The 19,910-nt window shown below is 36.4% G+C and overlaps 1 protein-coding gene across 5 annotated transcripts in view; it reads right to left on the bottom strand.

The window, feature by feature from the left end:
• mtus2b (microtubule associated tumor suppressor candidate 2b) overlaps positions 1 to 19,910 on the bottom strand; it is a 49,838-nt gene that overhangs the window by 10,912 nt on the left and 19,016 nt on the right. For 4 of the 5 annotated variants that reach the window (XM_022679433.2, XM_022679425.2, XM_022679440.2 and 1 more), the window contains 3 exons: positions 13,654 to 13,818; positions 8,378 to 8,470; positions 3,779 to 3,978 (listed from right to left, as the gene is read on the bottom strand). In XM_022679433.2, coding sequence (XP_022535154.2) covers positions 3,779 to 3,978; positions 8,378 to 8,470; positions 13,654 to 13,818 — 458 coding nt within the window. The remainder of the gene's footprint in view (positions 1 to 3,778; positions 3,979 to 8,377; positions 8,471 to 13,653; positions 13,819 to 19,910) is intronic. The other variant, XM_022679448.2, reaches the window with a different exon arrangement.

Consider the following 19,910-nt stretch of genomic DNA (forward strand, 5'->3'; position numbering starts at 1 on the left):
CATTGCAGAAAGAAATATAGAATGTAATATATAATTATAATGTAGTCTCTCTGATTTACAGTTTCAAATTAGAGGGAAAACAATAATCTTTTCTGTGATATACAGCTCTGGAAATAAATAAGAGACCTCTTCAGTTGCTGCTTTTTTTTTTTTTTGCTATTTATAGATATGTGTTTGAGTAAAATGAACATTGTTGTTTTATTCTATAAACTACGGACAACATTTCTCCCAAATTCCAAATAAAAATATTTTCATTTAGAGCATTTATTTGCCAAAAAAAAAGCATGCCTAAAATAACAAAAAAAATATCGGCATGTTCTCCTCACCAGTCTTGCACACTGCTTTTGGATAACTTTATGCCACCCCTGGTGCAAAAATGTAAGCAGTTCAGCTTAGTTTGATGGCTTGGCACCCATCTTCCTCTTGATTATATTGCAGAGGTTTTCAATTTGGTAAAATCAAAGAAACTCATGATTTTTAAGTGGTCTCTTTTTCACCAGAGTTGTATATTGACAAATAGAGAATTTTTTAACAGATTTTATTTGAAGTCAGTTATCCAACATGCCATACAATTAATATGACCTGTATATCTGTGCATCTGATGTAGGACTAATATATGCAAAATAAGCAAGGTATTAATCAGAATGTATGTGCCACTTTTAGATATGTCATGAAAACTTAGATTTGCCTGTAGAACTTTCCTCTTGTGCTAAACAGTAAAAAAAAAATAAAAAAAATTAAAAATGCAATTTGACATCCTGCAGTTGACTATTGTGCATTGCTTCTATTGAAAGCCTGGCACTTTTTTAGGTCAAAGGGCCAAAAGTACAGTGCCTAAACAAAAAGAAAAGGTTATGATATAAGCATTCAGTAAATTTAGAAATCAAGACTACTAATGATGTGCATTAATGCATATATGCATGCATACAGCATCTCTAATAACTGATAACAAACGATTAGCACATTGAAAAGTATCTTTCTAATATCAGTGTTTTGAGGGTTAATATGGCGTGTGTTATCTAGCAGAAGACACATGTCCTGGAGCCACACACATTTACACACACACACTCCTTACACATGTAGCTACACACTCCTCAATTCAGTCTAAGCTTTTTTTTATCACACATAAAATACTAAAGACAGAATGACAAAAGTCTATACTGACATAATTTCACAATATACTTATAGATTTCAATGGATTTCAGTTCCAGATTCAGCTGACAACTCTAAAAGCAACAGCAAAAGATCATAGTCGCTGTCAATCACTTTACACACACACATACACACTACATATCATTACACACACCCTCCCTGAGAGTGCAGCTGAGGCTGCGCCTCCTTTACCCGTATCCAGTGAGCATCCTGGCAGCAGAAAGGGTGGAGAGACAGAGGAGAGAGAGAGCGTGAGCAGCAGAGCTGGCCCATGCTAGTGCTGGACACAGTATGCCTGGGGAATACCATAATTTTAGAGAGAGAGAGAGACTGAGAGAGAGAGAGAGAGAGAGAGAGAGAGAGACATTTAGAGAGAGGGTGGGGGATGGGGACAGCTTGCAAGAAACAGACAACCCCCTCCCCACCTTTAAAGTGCCTTACCTCATCCCTGCCAAATGAAGCATCACAGCACTATAGCTGCAGCATCCGCTTCTGCAAACACCCCCAATATTCCTCTTTCCTCCTCCCTTTATTCCTCCTGTCCTCTCGCTCACTCTCACTCTCTTTCTCCACCTCGGGTCTCTCTCTCTCCCTCCCTCCCTCCCTCACTCCTGCCTTCTCTCTGTCTTTCATCTACAGACATACATGAGGTCTCATCCGCCAACAACTGAAGACTGAAGAGCGGAAGTGGGGGAATAAAGGGGTGGGATGGAGAATGATGATGCGATCGATAAAGGGCTGGATTAGCGGAACGCTCCGCCTGATTCAACAGGGTCTACAGGGAACTGAGACACATGCAACCCACCCAATTACACACAGCTGAAGAACGTCAAAGCAGGCCTTACAATACAAAACAGCAGAGACAAACACTTAATCCAGCCTTAATTTACAGCCCTTCCCATTCTAACCCGGGAGATGCAGGAGATACAGACGTTAAGCATTTGGAACAGAAGTACTAGTGACAGTATTATCTTAAAACAGAAAATCATAGTTATTAAATAACAGTATTAAGCATCTAGCTTTATAATTCACCTCTTTTTTCCTTATTTAGTCTTTCTCTGTTTTTATATTTTGGTAGAATTTGAATCTGATGACCTTTTCATAAAGTCAAAATCTCATTATAAACAGATCAATAGAAATGCTCCAAAATTGCTTGTAATGTACAGCTCTGAAAATAAGAGACCACTTAAAAACTTAGGAGTTTCTTTAATTTTCCGAAATAAAAAACCTCTGAAACATAAACAAGAGGAAGATGGATGATCACAACCATCAAACCAAGCTGAACTGCTTGAATTTTTGCACCAGGAGTCACAAAGTTATCCAAAAGCAGTGTGTAAGACTGGTGGAGGAGAACATGCCAAGATGGATGAAAACTGTGATTAATAACCAGGGTCATTCCACCAAATATTGATTTCTGAACTCTTTTATTGCAGTATTCTTGAAATATATATATATTTTTTAAATCTGTGTTTTGTCAAATCACGAAGAGTATAGTTATTGCAAAAATACCATGAAATATTAAGATATAATTTTTAAGTCATCCTGCATCTGCAATATATATTTTTTTAATTTGGGAGAAACGGTGTTCGTAGTTTATAGAATAAAACAACAATGTTCATATTTACCTATAAACAGCAAAATCAGATAAACTGAAGTGAAAATAAAGTAGTCTCTTATTTTTTTTCCAGAGCTGTATATTTGATATATTTCTTCCTCATTCTGTAACTTTTTGTGTTAATCAGGGCTGCATAATATACTGTTTCCATAATCATCATCCAAATGTGCACAGCCACAGTAGTCATGTCCCAGAACATGTAATGTGTCTTTTGCAATGTCAAATGAAATGTTTTTAAATTTCTGCCAGAGGCAAATCATCTGACTAACATAATTTAATTTACTCCATGTCTATTGGATAAACTGAGTGCATTATTAATATAGCAACATGTCGAATAACTGATATCTGGGGAAATCCCTGTATTTTTAACATTGCAGTATTTACAGTAGTTCACCACAATCGTTCATCTTGTAGGAGGGGCTATACAGAATATTTATTCTCCAATTTATTTATTAATTAAATTCCACCCTCCCTGAGATGCTTTTATCAAGAGGCATGGCTCAGCATCCACACTGTTTTAAACATTGTCAAGCTGCAGGAATGAGCGAGAGGAAAGTCGCGTCGTTATCAGTGATAAGAAGCTGAATCTGAACAAAAGTTTAGCGCGTTGTAGCGCATATTTAGTCAATGACTTGCTCTAAGACTTCCCTTGCAGTCTTAGAGCAATCGCCTCTGATACACACTGAGCATGCAGCACACCTGCTTTGCTCAGATAACAATGAATTGACTGTAGGCTGTTGTCTAGGTTCATTTCAGTAGGTGAAGCACCTGTGTTTTTGGTTGCCAAGATAGCAATACGTGAGAAATAACCTGAACACACTTCAAGACCACCACTCTAAAGACATAGATATATGCGAAAGCTCAGTCACTGCTAGTAGAGAGGCATGAAAATAGCCTGTTTGTGGGGTATAAGATTGTCAATTCAAATGCCATTTCAAATTCCATCACCACGCAGCCTAAAGCATAAACACTAAGGTTTAAAACACTAGATGTATTTTAAAGACGTATTACCGTATTACAGAAGTGCTGAGTGGTGATGGCGAGGATATCCATGCAGAGAGAGGTTTTCCGAAGTTTCTCCTGCAAGGAGATGATCTGTCTGGCCTGTATCTCACAGCGTTCTCTCAAACCCTGCACCAGCAGACGCTCCCGCTCAGCGTCCACTCCATCCACCCGGCCACCCAGACGCCCCACACACGACTTCTGACGCCCTGAAAACACATAGATACAATGGACATTAGGGGTGTGCCATATCGCATCATCCGCCATAATATCGCCAACCTTTAAAAATATTGTGAACGATATTATACCCTGAAATATTGTGCCATATCACCCACCCCTATTTATTACAACAGGGTACCTTTTTTGTTGTGTTTAGCAAAATAAAAATTCACACGGTTCTTATTTTCTATTATATATCTACTAGAGACAGATTATATCTGTCCAGTAACATTTATTTTACTTTAATCCTGTATATATGGAGTATGTCGTATATTTGAAGTGAATTATTAGTATCATAAAATTCTAGAACATTTCTGTTCTTCTGCTACAAATCTGATAAAATTCTTATTTTTAGATATCTCAGTTAGGGGTGTGCCATATCATATCATATGCAATAATTAAATTTCATAAACAAATTTCATTTGTTGCAGTATTCTTGAAAAAAAAAAAAACATATATATATATATATATATATATATATATATATATATATATATATATATATATATATATATATATATATATATATATATATATGTGTGTTTTTTTTTTATCAGTTTTGTCATATCGCCAAGAGTATAGTTATTGCAAAAATACCATAAAATATTGTAATACAATTTTTGGGTCACCTCTAATATCCCCCACCCCTAATGGACATTAATAGAAGACATGAAAAGAAAAACTTTTTAGCAGTTCAAGTTCTTTATTAGAGCAAAGAGTTATCAACTAACTTGGTGAAGCCAAATGAAAATGGCTTAAAAAAGTACTGCGCACATGTACAGTATATGTATAATGAAAGCTTTTATAGTATTTGAGAATGACCCAAAACGTGACCTAATACAATGCACGCCCATGGACATTTTGACCAGTCTGCAGCTACCTGTGTGTTGGTCACGGTTTGTTTTAGCATATTCCTCCTGTAACCACCAGTCCAAACTCTGTGGAGTGTGCACTTTGATTTTTTTCTCTGTTTGGATCCGATGAGGTGGGCTTTGTCAGTCACTCTTGCACATCAGTAAGCTTTGGGTGGCAGATACACTGTCACCAGTTTATAGCTCATCAATATTTTTTCTACTTTACCTTTAATATTATTGTGCCTTTACTGCCAACTTTTAAACTCTTCCAATTCCATGTGTTCTCTTTCTTTTAATTTTTTTTACATTGTAAACTTAATATTGAAGACATTAAAGTTATACAGGAACAATGCAGAACTCTTTTGTTAACAAAACCAGAATATTAGATTTTTTTAAATAACACATTTATATGTGAGAATAGATCTGCACACTCTTGGTATTTTCTCAATGGCTTCATGAGGTAGAGTCACCTGGAATAGTTTCTTGCTGCTTTTTATTCACACTGTGAAGCTCCAGCTCACCTCAAATCACCCAGTTTACAGAGAGATTTATAACTTTAAAGGGTGAATCGAAGAGACAGTGGTGTGATAAGTTTTCTAACCCTAAGCATGGAAAAAAACTGCTCTCTACAATCATTTTAAGGGTGTCTTAAGTCTCTGAAAAAAACGCAGTATAAATAGCAAGAATAAATACAGCTTGATTTTGACCCCTATTTTTTAATTTCTGCCCAAAGCATATAAGGCAAGCAATCTCACCTTATTCCTCAATCAAATTATTATTTTTGATATTAAATAAAAATGTATTTTGTGTGGAAGTTTCCATACCCAGACCTTGTTAGATCAGTATCAAACTGTTAGACTGGACTGTGCCCATGTAGTCTGTGCCTCGCTGCCACAACACAAGCATTATTTGGACTGAGCTAAACTAGTTATCAGAACTGCTTGCAAATCATATTCTACAGTGTTGCTTATGACAGACATACTACTGCATACCTGTGGATATATATATACCTGTGGACATATTTCCCATAACCACAGGAAGGTATTTTGAGTAGGGGGTGCAGAGCTAGGGATTGGGGGTGGAGGGATGGATTATTGTTAGGGTTATTTTTAAATAGTACTCCTACACTGTAAGTTTGATCTAGGAGATTATATATGAGAGTTATATGCTAGCTAGTCAAGCTAGTTGGTTAGCTAGAGTTTTAATATTGTTGATAGCAGAATTGTGAGCAATTACATTAGAACTAGCTTGTCTGGTACTAGCATCTTTGCAAAAGTTTTAACACAAGCATTTCATGTCCTTTTGGATTTATTTTAAAATTGAATGAAATCACACTGACAAGATTTCAGGCATTAACAGACCTTTACTTCCATTACCCATAAAACAGAAACAGATAAGATTAGATGAATGTATGAACAAATCACACAACAAAATCAAGGTGGCAGTAATTACTCCTTTGCAGACACTGTTTTAAAACAGCCAAGGTCATTACAAATAGTAGAAACGACAAAGGTTTTCATCAGCAGAGTGGCTTGTGTGCACAGAAAGTGTCAAAAACAAATCTTTTTGAAACACTTGAATGGAGAGCTTCATAGCTTCATAGCTTCATAGCTTCATAGCTTCATAGCTTCATAGCTTCATAGCTTCATAGCTTCATAGCTTCCCTCAGGTGCAAACACTCCCTCAACCTGCTCACCCTGTGTCTCCTCTTTATAAACCCTTATCCCCTCCCTCCAGGCCAAGCCAACTGAAGTAGCTTCAATTAACTAAATTATCAAACATATTATCAAATGAAGGCTATAATCCCAAATAGTTTAACACTAAAGCTTCAGATAAACACCCTAGCATAAATAAATAAATGTTTCTATCACACATATGGCAGAAACATACGGTTACACTATAATACCCCCCTGCCCCAACTTAAGAAATGGTATGTCCCAGTCCTACAGGCGGGAAACTCCACTATAACTGGGCTGATTGGTAGAGTTACTTCTGTTTGTGAGTGTTACACGGCTGCTGTAAGTACATGTTTCAATGGGTTTTTTTGTTTGTTTTTTAAGTTAAAACTGAATAAAAGTTAAACTATCTAACTACTGATGTGTGTTATGTTTCTTTATTTGACAGAATACTTAAGTCTTTTATGAGGCTAGTGTTTTAGAACTGTTTTTTGGTAAGAAAACATGTTAAACTCATGATCTACTAAACAAGGAGAGTATTTAAAAGACTGAGTAAAATGTGGATCAGGGTAATGAGTTTGATTAATAATGAATGATTAATCTCTCTATTATTCACTCATGAAATCACTGACTGAGTACTGTTTTACACCAGCTAATAGTGGCTATCTGGTACAAAATGCTACTGCTGGATTCAACGTGTTACTAAGCCACTGTGACTGAATGAAGTTTGGTTTAGGTCAAGGGATTGTGGAGACTAAACTTTTTTTGTTTGTTTACTAAGTAATTTCATATGTGTCCTTGTTTTCATGTCTTTAATGTTAATCTACAAATGTAAAATAAATAAAATCATTGAATGAGAAGGTGTATCCAAACTTTTGACTGGTGCTGTGTATTTATCTAGTGTATATTTATCTATACACTATATTTTAGCTGGAGTCACAGGGGTTGTAAAAGCCAAACAGTGGCTGCTTAGTTGACCTGGGTTTTTTACTCGTAGCACAACACTGAGCCACCAAGACAATGTTCAGGAAAAAGATTGTTTTTTTTTTTTTATATATATAATCTCTAAAATACTGCTGTCTGTTTGTCCTTGTTTAAGCATGACACAAAATGAACCTACAAATCTACAAAAACTATTTTTAAGAATCAATACAGTATTTTAGAAACACAATGTTGATATTGTGCAATATAATTTATATCTTACACCCTAGTTATCCATTTTCCTGAGAAGTTACCAGTTTGGAGAAGCACAATTTAATGTCTAAAGACAGCCAATGCAAACATATCCATACTTTTTAATTGTTGTACATGGGTCTATTTTTTCAAGTCAAACAGACATGACCAGACCAAGTGCTACTACCCCCTGAAACACACCAATGGGCTCTGATGAGTCAGATAATCTGTGCTGAAAGTAGCAGACAAAGTAATGCAGAGCAGAAAATGATTTGCATTTGCATTAATGAGCAGAAATCGAACCCTGTTTGCCCAAATCGTGAGCAAGCTAATGCAGATCACGTCCACTTGCAGCAAAAAAACGATCCAGTAAAGACTATGGCCGTAAAGTGTAGCTTGAGTGCCAGTACAAGCTAGCTAAAAAATATCTACTATTACTATTATAATAAAACTAAAGTAAAACCACTCATTCTTAACCTGCCCAGACGCATTCTGCTGTATGTGCCCATGAACAGCACTAGAAGGTGGACAGACTAATACGCTAGCCTCTCTGCTAATGTTTACGCTGATGTTGCTGTGGCAACCCTGGGCAACCATGCCCTGCTTAATTAGATAGAAAGAATGAGTCTTGGAGTGGCAAAACACACAAACACACACAAATGTGTAAGATGGAATACAGCACTCACCAGGGAACTGAGGTTTGGGAGAGACCACTGCAAACCTCTTTGGGGAGAATACAGGATGAGGGACTTCATCTCTCTGGAATTCCTTTCTAGCTGCTGATTTACAACAAAAAGAGACAAACAGAACATTAAGAGATTAATATTACAATCTAAAACATAAGCCAGTACAGTATATTGATCCCAAGCTTTTCTTTAAAGGTGCAACCACACTCAATGTTTATACAGCACTCTATAACAATTTTTATGATGGATGATTTCCAGTATTTGATTCATTATGGTATAATCAATAATCATGACAGGAAATAAAAAAAGACACAATATCCTTAAACTATTGAAACATTTTGTCATTTTGTACAAAACAGTAACTCTTACTTTTACATACTATTATTGATCATTATCCTGACCCAAATATAAGTCAGATAGGGATTAAGCCTAGTCTTGGAATACAGACTATTCTGAATGGAGATTGGTACATATTAGTATATTAAGTTATTTTTTCTTTTAACTGTATTTCAGCCTTAATCTAAACTGGCTAGAGATAGGACACGATCTGAACCAATATTGATATCCAGTCTGATATTGACATAATTAATATATCGAATAACAGGCAAAGAAGGCTTATTGAGTATAATTTTGTTTGTTTGGAGGTATTTTAGATTTGGAAAGGTTGAATTGCAACGCAATTGTGTTAATAAAGCCAGCACACAGAGGAGTGGAGGCAAGGCTGTTATATTAGTCTAAGCAAGCCCATGCAGAAACTTCACATGAGAAAACCACTTATTTATGCTTTCTAGAAAAACGCTAAACTTAAGCAAAGGATAAAGGGATATGTGAAAGTGCCCCTCACAAACAACCAGAAAGATATCTAAAAAAAAAAACATGGACAACTGAAAAAAATAGAAAAATGCATAAAGGCAGGGAAATCCTTTTAAGTTCAAATTTATTTTTCACCAGCAGTGTTAATATTTACAAGCATGCAAAACAAGAATACATAAACACACACACACACACAACAAGTCTCTCATCAGAGATATACAACTATAAATGTCTTAAATATCAAGTCAAAAACAACCTTAAGCTTTCCCACATTAAAAAATAAAAAAATAAAATAAATTTAAGGTCAGCATCAGCCGCTACCTTCTAAGGACAAGCACACACTACTTTTCTACTCCACAGCACTCCTGCAACAGCTCCTTTAGGAACGTATTTATACTCTAAGCCCCTCCCCTGAATTTACCATTTCTGATAACAGGTAAGTTACATAATCAGAATAAACACAAAAGAGATATAATTAACAATGGTTACGGGCAAAGGTAAAATTTAACAAATTCCAAATCTTCTATGAAACCTCATTAGAACATTATAAAATAGCCACAATTAATAATACACATATTCCTCTTTCTTTCAGGTTCTATACACCCCTCCTCTTCTACCAAGGATGAACTCACCCAGGTACATATAAGCCAAGAGCTAAACCACTGGTGCTCTTTTAGAATTGCACAGGTAAGCATGAACATTACAGGGAAGTATAGACATTACAGGTTAACCTGATGATAATGTGTAAGGGTATCAGAGTTACAAGATAACAGCTTAATAGTTGATTTTATATTATTCTGATAAATTCTGTTGTAGTCGTTAAAATAACACAAAACAGAATGGTGTTTGGTGTCTCAATTCTGACAGTATCAGGGCTCAACAGGAATAACTAAACCAGTTTATATTGATTTATCTGCAATCACTAAATAGTCACACAGATTATTAAGCTACCAGATAATAATACATATAAATTACATAGTCATTATATCAACTTAAGAAACTGAGTTTCAAATGGTTTTAGGGTTATATGTAAAATTACATTATGTAAAACGCATCAAATTAGCATTAATTTTGTATAGTGTATGAGGTTTCAACACTGTAGGCAATTTAAAGAAAATCTGATGATTACAGAACTACAAGACTAGTAGTGGATGCAGCACTATGGAAAAAATTAGACCACTTAAAATTATTTTAACTGATTTGACCAAATTAAAAACCTCGAATATAATCAAGGCAAAGATTGATGACAAGACATCAAACCAAGCTGAACTACTTGAATTTTTGCACCAGGAGTGGCATAGTTATCCAAAAGCAGTATGTAAGACTGGTGTATGAAAACTGTGATAAAAAACAGGGTTATTCAACCAAATATTGATTTCTGAACTCTTAACTTTATAATATGAACTTGTTTTCTTTGCGTTATTTTGGCTACCCATACAGAAATACAGCTCACTCTCACTAACCAACATTCACCATCACACTACTCGTTAAAAATATATTTTCTCACATCAGAGTGTCCACTAGATGGAGCTCTTCTCCCACACAACAGTCACACAGCCTTTCCCACAGTGAGATCTGCAAACATGAGGTAAGAACTCTAGGAGGCCTGTCATTAAATGTCATCCACTTTTCCAGCACCAGAGGGCTCTCAAAGCTCTTCACACTGCATCAGTGATGTGTTAAAGCAGCCATGCAGACACCCGCAACACATTTCATCTCCCTACGTCACATTAATGGAAAGTGCTGACTGGCTGTGCCTTCATTCACCATCCATGTGGAACAGTTTGTTCCCAGTTGGCCATGTTCTGCCAGCAGGTAGATGCTGTCTGTTATCAAAGCATGTCACTGATTCATTTGAGTCATCACAGAATACTGATGGAGCAATATTAAAGAGCAATAGAGCTTAACTATTTTGGGGAGGGCTGATATGTAAAGGAGAGGAGGTTGTAAATGAATGTGAAGTGCAATAAGATACAGTTCTGATAGAGTAATGAGTAGAAAGGACATGTCATAAAATAAAATATGCTGATGAACTGCTTGTGACCTTCAAGGCTTAAGCCGATCCCTGACACAACCTATTGTAGTATCTTTTTATGTTATGCTTCAATTTACTATTACAATTTTTTTGCCTCTTACAATTATTGAACATCAGACTGCTGCAAAAATTGCCATTTATCACTAACACTGGGCAGTTTCCCAGACAGGGATTGAGCCTAGTCTTGGACTTGGAAATAAGACCACTTCAGTATCTGAATCAGTTTCTTTGCATTTGCTATTTATAGGTATATGTTTAAGTAAAATGAACATTGCTGTTTTATTCTATATTCTATAACTATAGACAACATTTCTCCCAAATTCCAAATAAAAATATTTTCATTTACAGCATTTATTTGCAGAAAATGAAAAATGGCAAAAATAACAAGATGCAGAGCTTTTTAGATCTCAAATAATGCAAAGAAAAGTTCATATTATATAGTTTTAAGTGTTCAGAAATCAATATTTGGTGGAATAACCCTGTTTTTTACTCAGTTATCATGAATCTTGTGCATGTTCTCCTCCACCAGTCTTACACACTGCTTTTGGATAACTTTATGCCACTCCTGGTGCAAAAAAATCACAGTTCAGTTTGGTTTGATGGCTTGTGGTGATCCATCTTTCTCTAGATTATATTCCAAGGGTTTTCAATTTGATATAATCAAAGAAACTCATAATTTTGAAATAGTCTTATTTTTTTTCCCCCAAAGCTGTATATGTCAATAAGATAACATCTCTCTGGTCTCTTTGTAACTCATACAATAAATAATAGACAAAGTTAAGTCAAAACTGATTCAAATTCTGATTCAAATTCAGAAGTTTCAAAAGTCAATAAAAAAAAATTCTTCCCTGTACTGCTGATTTAATCTATAAGATCTAACACTACAACACGCAGGCAAGCAGAGAGTGTGTGTTTTGCATATGCAACTGTGGCTGAAAGTCAATACGTCTGCATAGCCCATATTCTTTGCATTGCAGAACATTAGGTAGCATTACACTCTGGAGGCATGACACCTGTACTTCAGCTACTGCCTGATACACTGAATAAACAAATGCTTTTACACAAAGGTGCTGGATATTACGAGCATGATTACAAAGCAGTTCACTATACTGTAGATGTGGTATTAGGTTATAAATAGCAGTGATGACCAAGACATCACACAGAAGGCTATTTCAGAGCACCCAGTACGCCAGGTGACATAGGGACAATGACAGTGGCGTATTCCTGTCATCAAACTTCATCTGACACAAGACTCCCACACAGTCATGTGCTCACCCAGTATACAGCAGTCTACAGTCTGTCAGCAAGAGGAAAAAACAGGAGATACTGTATGGTTCCATTTCTGGGTTTTTCTGACTGCATGACAATTCTATAGCAACTGCCAAGAGTTCCTCCACAATGATTTCTGGATTTGATATTAACAAACTATGGCATGTTTGGGGCATGGCATGTCTTTGGTTACAGAAGTTTGTAAAGTCATACATACCATAAATAGTATAAACATTTCTATAGTCAAAAGTTACTGTGGGAAGAAGAACTTGGGTATAGACCTTTCCTCCATGAGAAGAAGAATATTATTGATTGATACATTTTGTTTGTACTGAAAGAAATGTAAACGATAAAAAAAAAATGTGGCAAAGTGTTCAATTAATACTGTACACACAATAGTAAGTTTTAATCAATTTCTTAGAAAATATCTTTCCTAATAATTACAAAGTCCAATGTGGTATGAATTGAAAGTTTAGAATCTGCACTTTCACAGAATTGCATTACTTGCTTTAACAAACAATAGATTAAAATGAAGGAAACAAATATCTATAAAGAAATAGTGTAAGAAAAAGGAAAAAAGTGCTTTAGTTTCTATACATTTTTGTGGATCTAAGACGATATAATGCAATTATTAGGAAAGGTAATGTACTGTATGTATTGCACTATAAAAAGAAACCAAAAAACATAAATCATTATTTATTCTTTTAAAATAATAAACTACATTGATTCAAAACAGTTAAAATGCTTGTTGAACCAACAAGCCATTTTACTGTTGCATTTTAAAGAATTTACCATACACAGGTGGCCATTCTGCTGGAATTGACTGGTATTGCTGTGTAAGAGATGTACAATGCTTTCATTCTTTTTGGATGCACTATGTGTTTCCAGGTGAGCATGAGTTGAGATTGGTAAAATTTTATTATTATTATTATTATTATTATTATTATTTATTTTATTTTTTTTAATATATGTGAAGCACCTTGAGGTAATGGCTTGTAGTTCACATACTCAATTCCTTACTCACGTTTAGAAGGCACTTCACTTATCCACAAGGTTGTATCATCTAGGTTGTGTCATCAAACACAGTTATTCTAATCCTAATAATAATTTAGTCACATAGTAGAGGGTCTTCATTAACAGCATTGGTGTGAACACTCACCCACAGGAGAGCTGTGGGGAGGAGGCAGCAGAGAACGGCGTGTGGGGGTATTGCCACTGGAGGGTTGGGGACTGCTGCAGCTGGGTGGTCTGCTGCCGCCACTGTCACTGCTGCTGCCACAGCAAGAACGAGGCAGGAAGGTCTCCTCACTTCCACTGCTTGGACCTGTGCAGAAGAAACATGCAGTCCGTAATGTTGCTCTGTAACTTGTGGTGATTTGTCTTATTCTTATCACAAATGTAATGTACCTTAAACAATGCTAGAGTAAGTGTGCTGAAGTCATTTAAAGCAGGCTCTTATCCTATATGTAAGAAAATGTCATAAAAAATAGACAAAACAGTACCTGAAGCCATTTGACACATGCTTTGTCTCCATAATGTGGGTCTTTTTTATTTCTAATTTAGTCACCCTATTACACAATGACACCAGCTCAACGAGGATCAAGGCTAATATGTTCTTCCACTGAGTCACAGAAAGCCAGCTGACTTTTTTTTTTTTTAAACTGCCAGTAAAACAATGAACACACTTAAATATATTATGTTAGCTAACAGGGTGTGGCAGTCCCAGGAATCTCCTGATAATATTACCATCATTAAGCTGGCAGCATCACTTGAATTTTTTTTTGTATATTTAAGCAAAAATACACAAGAAGGAGTGCTATAGCGTGTTATATTGGCACTGCTGTGCTGAACAACAGTGCCAATATTACACATTACAGCACAAACCTCTATTGTATTATTGCGATTATACCACAGTTCAGGGTCGTAAATAACTGTGATATAATTATTCATAACTCCAAACTTATTTATTAACACCAACTGAACAGTACAACCACAACACTAATAAATAAAACTTGTCACAACATGTCTTGTCTGTAGTGTGTAACAGCCAATAAGATTTGAAGGGAGAAATTGTGCAACTTTACTCTAACAAGACAAAATCATTGGACAAGAAACAGTATTGTGTCTTGGAACTTTAGCAATGTGCCATGGAAGCAAAGAACACTGCACTGAGATGTGGGATAGGCATATGTAATTTCTGCCAGATTTGCTTGTCTTAGTGCACTGAAAATTCTTACCATAAGCCGCTAGTCATGATCATTACAACGCACTGCACTGTCCAGTGTGAGTGGCATTGCCTTCTATGATGTACATGTAATACTGTTGATTGAGGAATGTTATATACCTGCACAGCCTCAGAAATTGCAAGAATGTCAAAGTGTAGGCATTCCCAATTAGTCTCATAAAGGTACATTTCATGATAAGTTTTAGATTTTTTTCTTTACACATAAGTGCTGTATAGAATCATAAAACTACTGTGTTTTAACTGCAGTGGTCCAGCAGCCCTCTCTGAGCCACTAAGGACACCCATCATCTCAGACTAGCTACAGACTTATTGCTCTGTGAATTGGTGCCAAGATCAGAAACCCTGACTCATCTTCTTATGCTATTCACACATCTGGCAGCCAAACACTTTTATCAGCATGTGAATAACAGAGGGAGAGAGAAGCCATGACTCTACAGTTTATCAGTGCATTCTATAGAAAGCCTTGAATTTGACCATGGGGAGAGGCCGAGAGGATGATAAGGTCAGAAAAGCAACATTGGCTTAGATTATCTGGTGGAATTTCAGGACAATGAACTATGAATGTACTGCTATTACTAATAAAAGGGTTCTTTGTAAAATGCCATAAAGAACAAATTTTGGTTCTCGGTGTGAAGACTGAGGATCCCAAAGATCCCTGACATGCAGCCAAAGAGGTATATAGGCCAATATGAACTGTCACATGAACCAAAAGACATATATGAAATGCACATCACTGAAGTACAATGATGACTACATCATGTTTTACAACAGTGGATCTCAAACTTTTTAGATCACGTTCCACCAATAACCAAACTATAATGTCCAAGTACTACCAACACCATGTACCACACACATGCTTAAACTAGACGTGTTATCCACACATATAGGTCGTTATATCTTTTGCCATTTGTTCTTCACCTGTTTAGTGGAGCTTGTCAGCTTTTGGAGTCTGTAAGTTGGTATTATGGGTGTTGAGTTTTTTGATTACTGTCTCTGGGTAATAAAGTTTTTCTACTCAGACATCTCAAAAGGATTTAGACAGAAGAAAATTACAAGAGGGCCAAGCAGTGAACTACAATGTTTACTACCTTATTTAGCTACTAATGCAGAAACTGTTGTGAACCGTTTGTTCCACTGGGTTTTACTCTAGGGCCAATGAAACTGATATTAATCATTATAAAACTGTAGTTCTAAGAGTGAAGGACTGAAGTGTTGGCTTTACATATTTTAACAGGTGAAGCGCTAAACAAAAATAAATGTAATAAAAATTACAGTTGGAAACTTTCCATTTTCAGATTCTTTTGCTGAGGTAATCTAGTGTACCACTTTAAAATGTACCACCAGCAGTAACCGTATCACAGTTTAAGAACCACTGTTTTACAGGACACAGTGATAATACACTAAAATAGGGCCACCTTTAATGTAAATAAACTATGTAATTTGTCTCAAAGTTCTCTAGGCAATTAATCACAGAGCATGTGTGTTTCTTAACAAGATAATAATTAATAACACCATCCTACTAATAGCAAACTTTATCTTAATACCTTTGTAGGTATTATTTAGTTAGGTGTTACGATTCAATATATTAAAAAAATAGTGTGATACTGTAAGCATGTCGTCTGCCACCAATCTTTACATATACATTAATAAACAAAATTCAATAATGTGTTTCTGAAAATCAATGCAGTATTGCAAACAAAATACCACAATATTACAATATATCAACATTTTCTTACAACCCTAACAATATACTTCCAAATGCATGTGAACATCCTTTCTAATCAATGCATTCATCTAATTTAAATTGCACCCATTGCCGACACAGATGAGCAAAGGTACACACAACTTATCTTGTCGCTGCCAATAGAATAGTACACAGTCGGGGATAAAGTGGGCTGATGATCATGCAACATCCTTTTTTTAATCATAAACCATAGTAATCCTTGTCACTCATAACAGTCAAATCCTCACAACAATGCTACAAATTTTAGCAGAAAGCCTTCCCTGTATAGACCATAGAGACAGTTCCTCCAACAAAAGCACGGTTAAATCTATAAAATCCCCAAATTTTGGATAAAGCAATGAATAAGCAGGCGTCATAATAACTTTGGCCATAGAGTGTAGCTTGAGCTGTAGAATGTAGGAAAAAAAATTGAGATCAGTTAATCTGTAAGCCCTTGTTATCCATGTACTTTCAGGTAGCAATGACAATCAAAACACGCACTTACACTGAGTCAAGTCTTCTTTTGAAGAATCCCTTTGAAAAACAAAAGTAAAAAGAGGAACAAAGTATCCCAAAAAAGTGAACATTTCAGCATCAAACTTGACTTTCTTCCACTGAAAAGGTGCTTTCTTGCTTCAGATCTCTTCTAACAAAGAACATTATTCACTTTGGAGCTGTTCTTCAAAGCAGCGTACTAATACACTCTCAGCATTGTTGTCAACCACAATAACAGCAGTATTTATAACAAAAAATTATGAACTGTTGGCAGGGTCAGCAAGGTCCATGCGAGATGAATCTAGTACCAGCTTTAGTGCACAACAGGCTAACTAGACGGTGTCTCTCTCTAAACACGTCTGTGCCAGAGAGTAAAAGTGGTCGTAAAAATATGGATGAACTCGGGTGTGGATGACAGCTGCTCTTTATTTCTTACTTCAGGCTTCCATTTGTGGCTGCTGGCCCCAGCATCTAAGAAAAATGCTACTGGCACACACCTAAATAACAAGCAGCCGAGCTGCAGAAATGCCGGGGGGGTTGTAAAAGTCAGAAGTGCTGGAAGGGTGCCGCTACTGACCGTTCAGCTGTTAAGGAGACAAATGTGTCCTTACTATAGATTCAGACAAGCTTGAACTTCTCCTCATGACACATGACATTCTCCTCTACACTTGGAGGCTGACAACATTGCTCAGCTTAGTTTTCACATTCTAAATCAGACTCAGCTCATGAAGGGCTTAATAACATGTATTTATGTCTTATGACATAAATCAGGTGTTCGCTTTTTTTTTACAGATTAATTTTGCAGGACATTATATATTATTCTCACAGAGGTACCATGCGTAACCAAGTCTTCATTAGGGTTTTCATGATTAAACTCAACTATTAAAGATGCCCAGGAATGAAAAAATGGATTCATATTGCTGGGTTATTTTTAACAGAAAAATAATCAAATACAGAGTTCAGTTTGTGAACTCAGACTAAGTAAACACTGCACACATGTTTAACCTAATATATAGATAATCACTAAAAGCACAAACCAACAACATTACCTAACAGGATAACACGCTAAAAGCACAGCACAGACCAGTAACAATTAAATAATAGGTGTTGACAATAGTTAACAAGCTAAGCGCTAACACCACAGACAGATAATTTAGCTAACAAACTAACTGCTAACAGTACAGACCACTAACATTAGCTGAGAGCTAAGAAATTAACCGCTACCACCACACATACAATAACATTAGCTAACAGGCTAACATGCTAAAAGCACAGCACAGACCAAACATAACCTAATAGGTGTTGACAATAGTTAACAAGCTAACCGTCAACACCACAGACAGATAATGTTAGATAACAAACTAACTGTGAACAGCACAGACCGGTAACGTTAGCTAACAGGCTAATCGCTAATAGCACGGTACAGGCTGATAACGTTATATAACAAGCTAACAAAACAGCCCGATAACTTTAGCTAACAGGCTAATAAGCTAACCGCTAACACCACAGACCTAACATTAGCTAACAAGCTAACCGCTAAAAGCACAGCACAGACCAATAACATTAATATGTGGTAACAATATTTAACAAGCTAACCACTAACAGCACAGAGTGCTAAGGTTAGCAAAAAGCTAATAAGTTAACCGCTACCACCACAGACCGATAACGTTAGCTAAAAGGCTAACCGCTAATAGCTTAGCACAGGCTGATAACGTTAGCTAACAACCTAACAGGACAGTCCGATAGCGTAAGCTAGCAGGCTATGTTTCAGCTAAAAAAGGCTCATATCACACTCTTTTAGAAGATAAAGCTTCACACCTGCGGACGCAGTCAGGTGAATGATGTCTGGAGAGTTTTGCAGACTCATTTGCATGAACGTATAACTAAGGTGGGCCAGGGTTTTCCCCCACTCGTTTTCAGACTTGAGAGCCACGTTAAATGCAGTGAGCACCACATCCAGTGGCCAGTTTAAATGCGCATGAACGAACATGAATGAATGAGCTTTTTTGGCCTGTATAAACAAGACACTGAGCAGAAATCTGTCAGACACATCATATTTATGAAATATCGTCCTCGTTTGAAAATACTGTGGTATACGTCATTACCGTCAAAAATGGTCCAAGAATGTATAGGAAACATATAACCTTTTCAAATGACAACATGATATACAACATACCATTTGGCACTGGGTGAATAGAAAAAATCAGTTCATTTAGCTGTACAAGCTGTCACAGACTTAACCGCCTACTGCGAAACAAACAGACAACACTAATGCAGTGCTCAGGACCATCAGTAACAATACCCCTAACTTCATTTACAAATGTCTCACTGCAGTGATTCCTATCAACAGAGCAATTAAAAGAATATATGTAGAGAAAGAACAAATGAAATAGAAAGGACGGAGGCAGAGAGAGAGAGAGTACAAGAGCAACAGAGATAAAGAGAGAGAAGCTACTGTCAGCAGTTTTCTGAAACTGCAGATATTGACTCAGCACTGGCCTGCAGTAGGGAATGGGAGGGTGGGGAGTGGATGTATGCAGTGAATGCAGTCAGAGAAGGTTAGGAGGAGACGCTCTGGCTGGGCAGACAGCTCACATAAAGTTCTATTATATATTAATATTTAACCACCTCATGCAGGCCTGTCACAATAAATGTTTTTATTTTAACTATACATTGATGAAGTGGTTTGAGGAAGCAGTATTGGTTTTAGTATTAAATGTGTCTTTAGCCCTTTCCGGATAGGATTAGTTTCTCAGGGGGGTGTCTGTGAAAAATATTCCACACTTCTATTTGGTAATAAAACTCTTGCATCCAGGCTGCAAGGACCAGGACCAGAGATGTTTTTTTACTTTCTCGGTCACATGACATCGCGTTCAGTAGCTCCTCCATTTCCACTCGCTGTTGTGTTTACATGGATATCCGTGGAAACGCGCCCAAAGTGTAATTACGGTGC

This window comes from Astyanax mexicanus, chromosome 18 (genome assembly GCF_023375975.1).
Source record: "Astyanax mexicanus isolate ESR-SI-001 chromosome 18, AstMex3_surface, whole genome shotgun sequence".
Lineage (NCBI taxonomy): Eukaryota > Metazoa > Chordata > Actinopteri > Characiformes > Acestrorhamphidae > Astyanax > Astyanax mexicanus.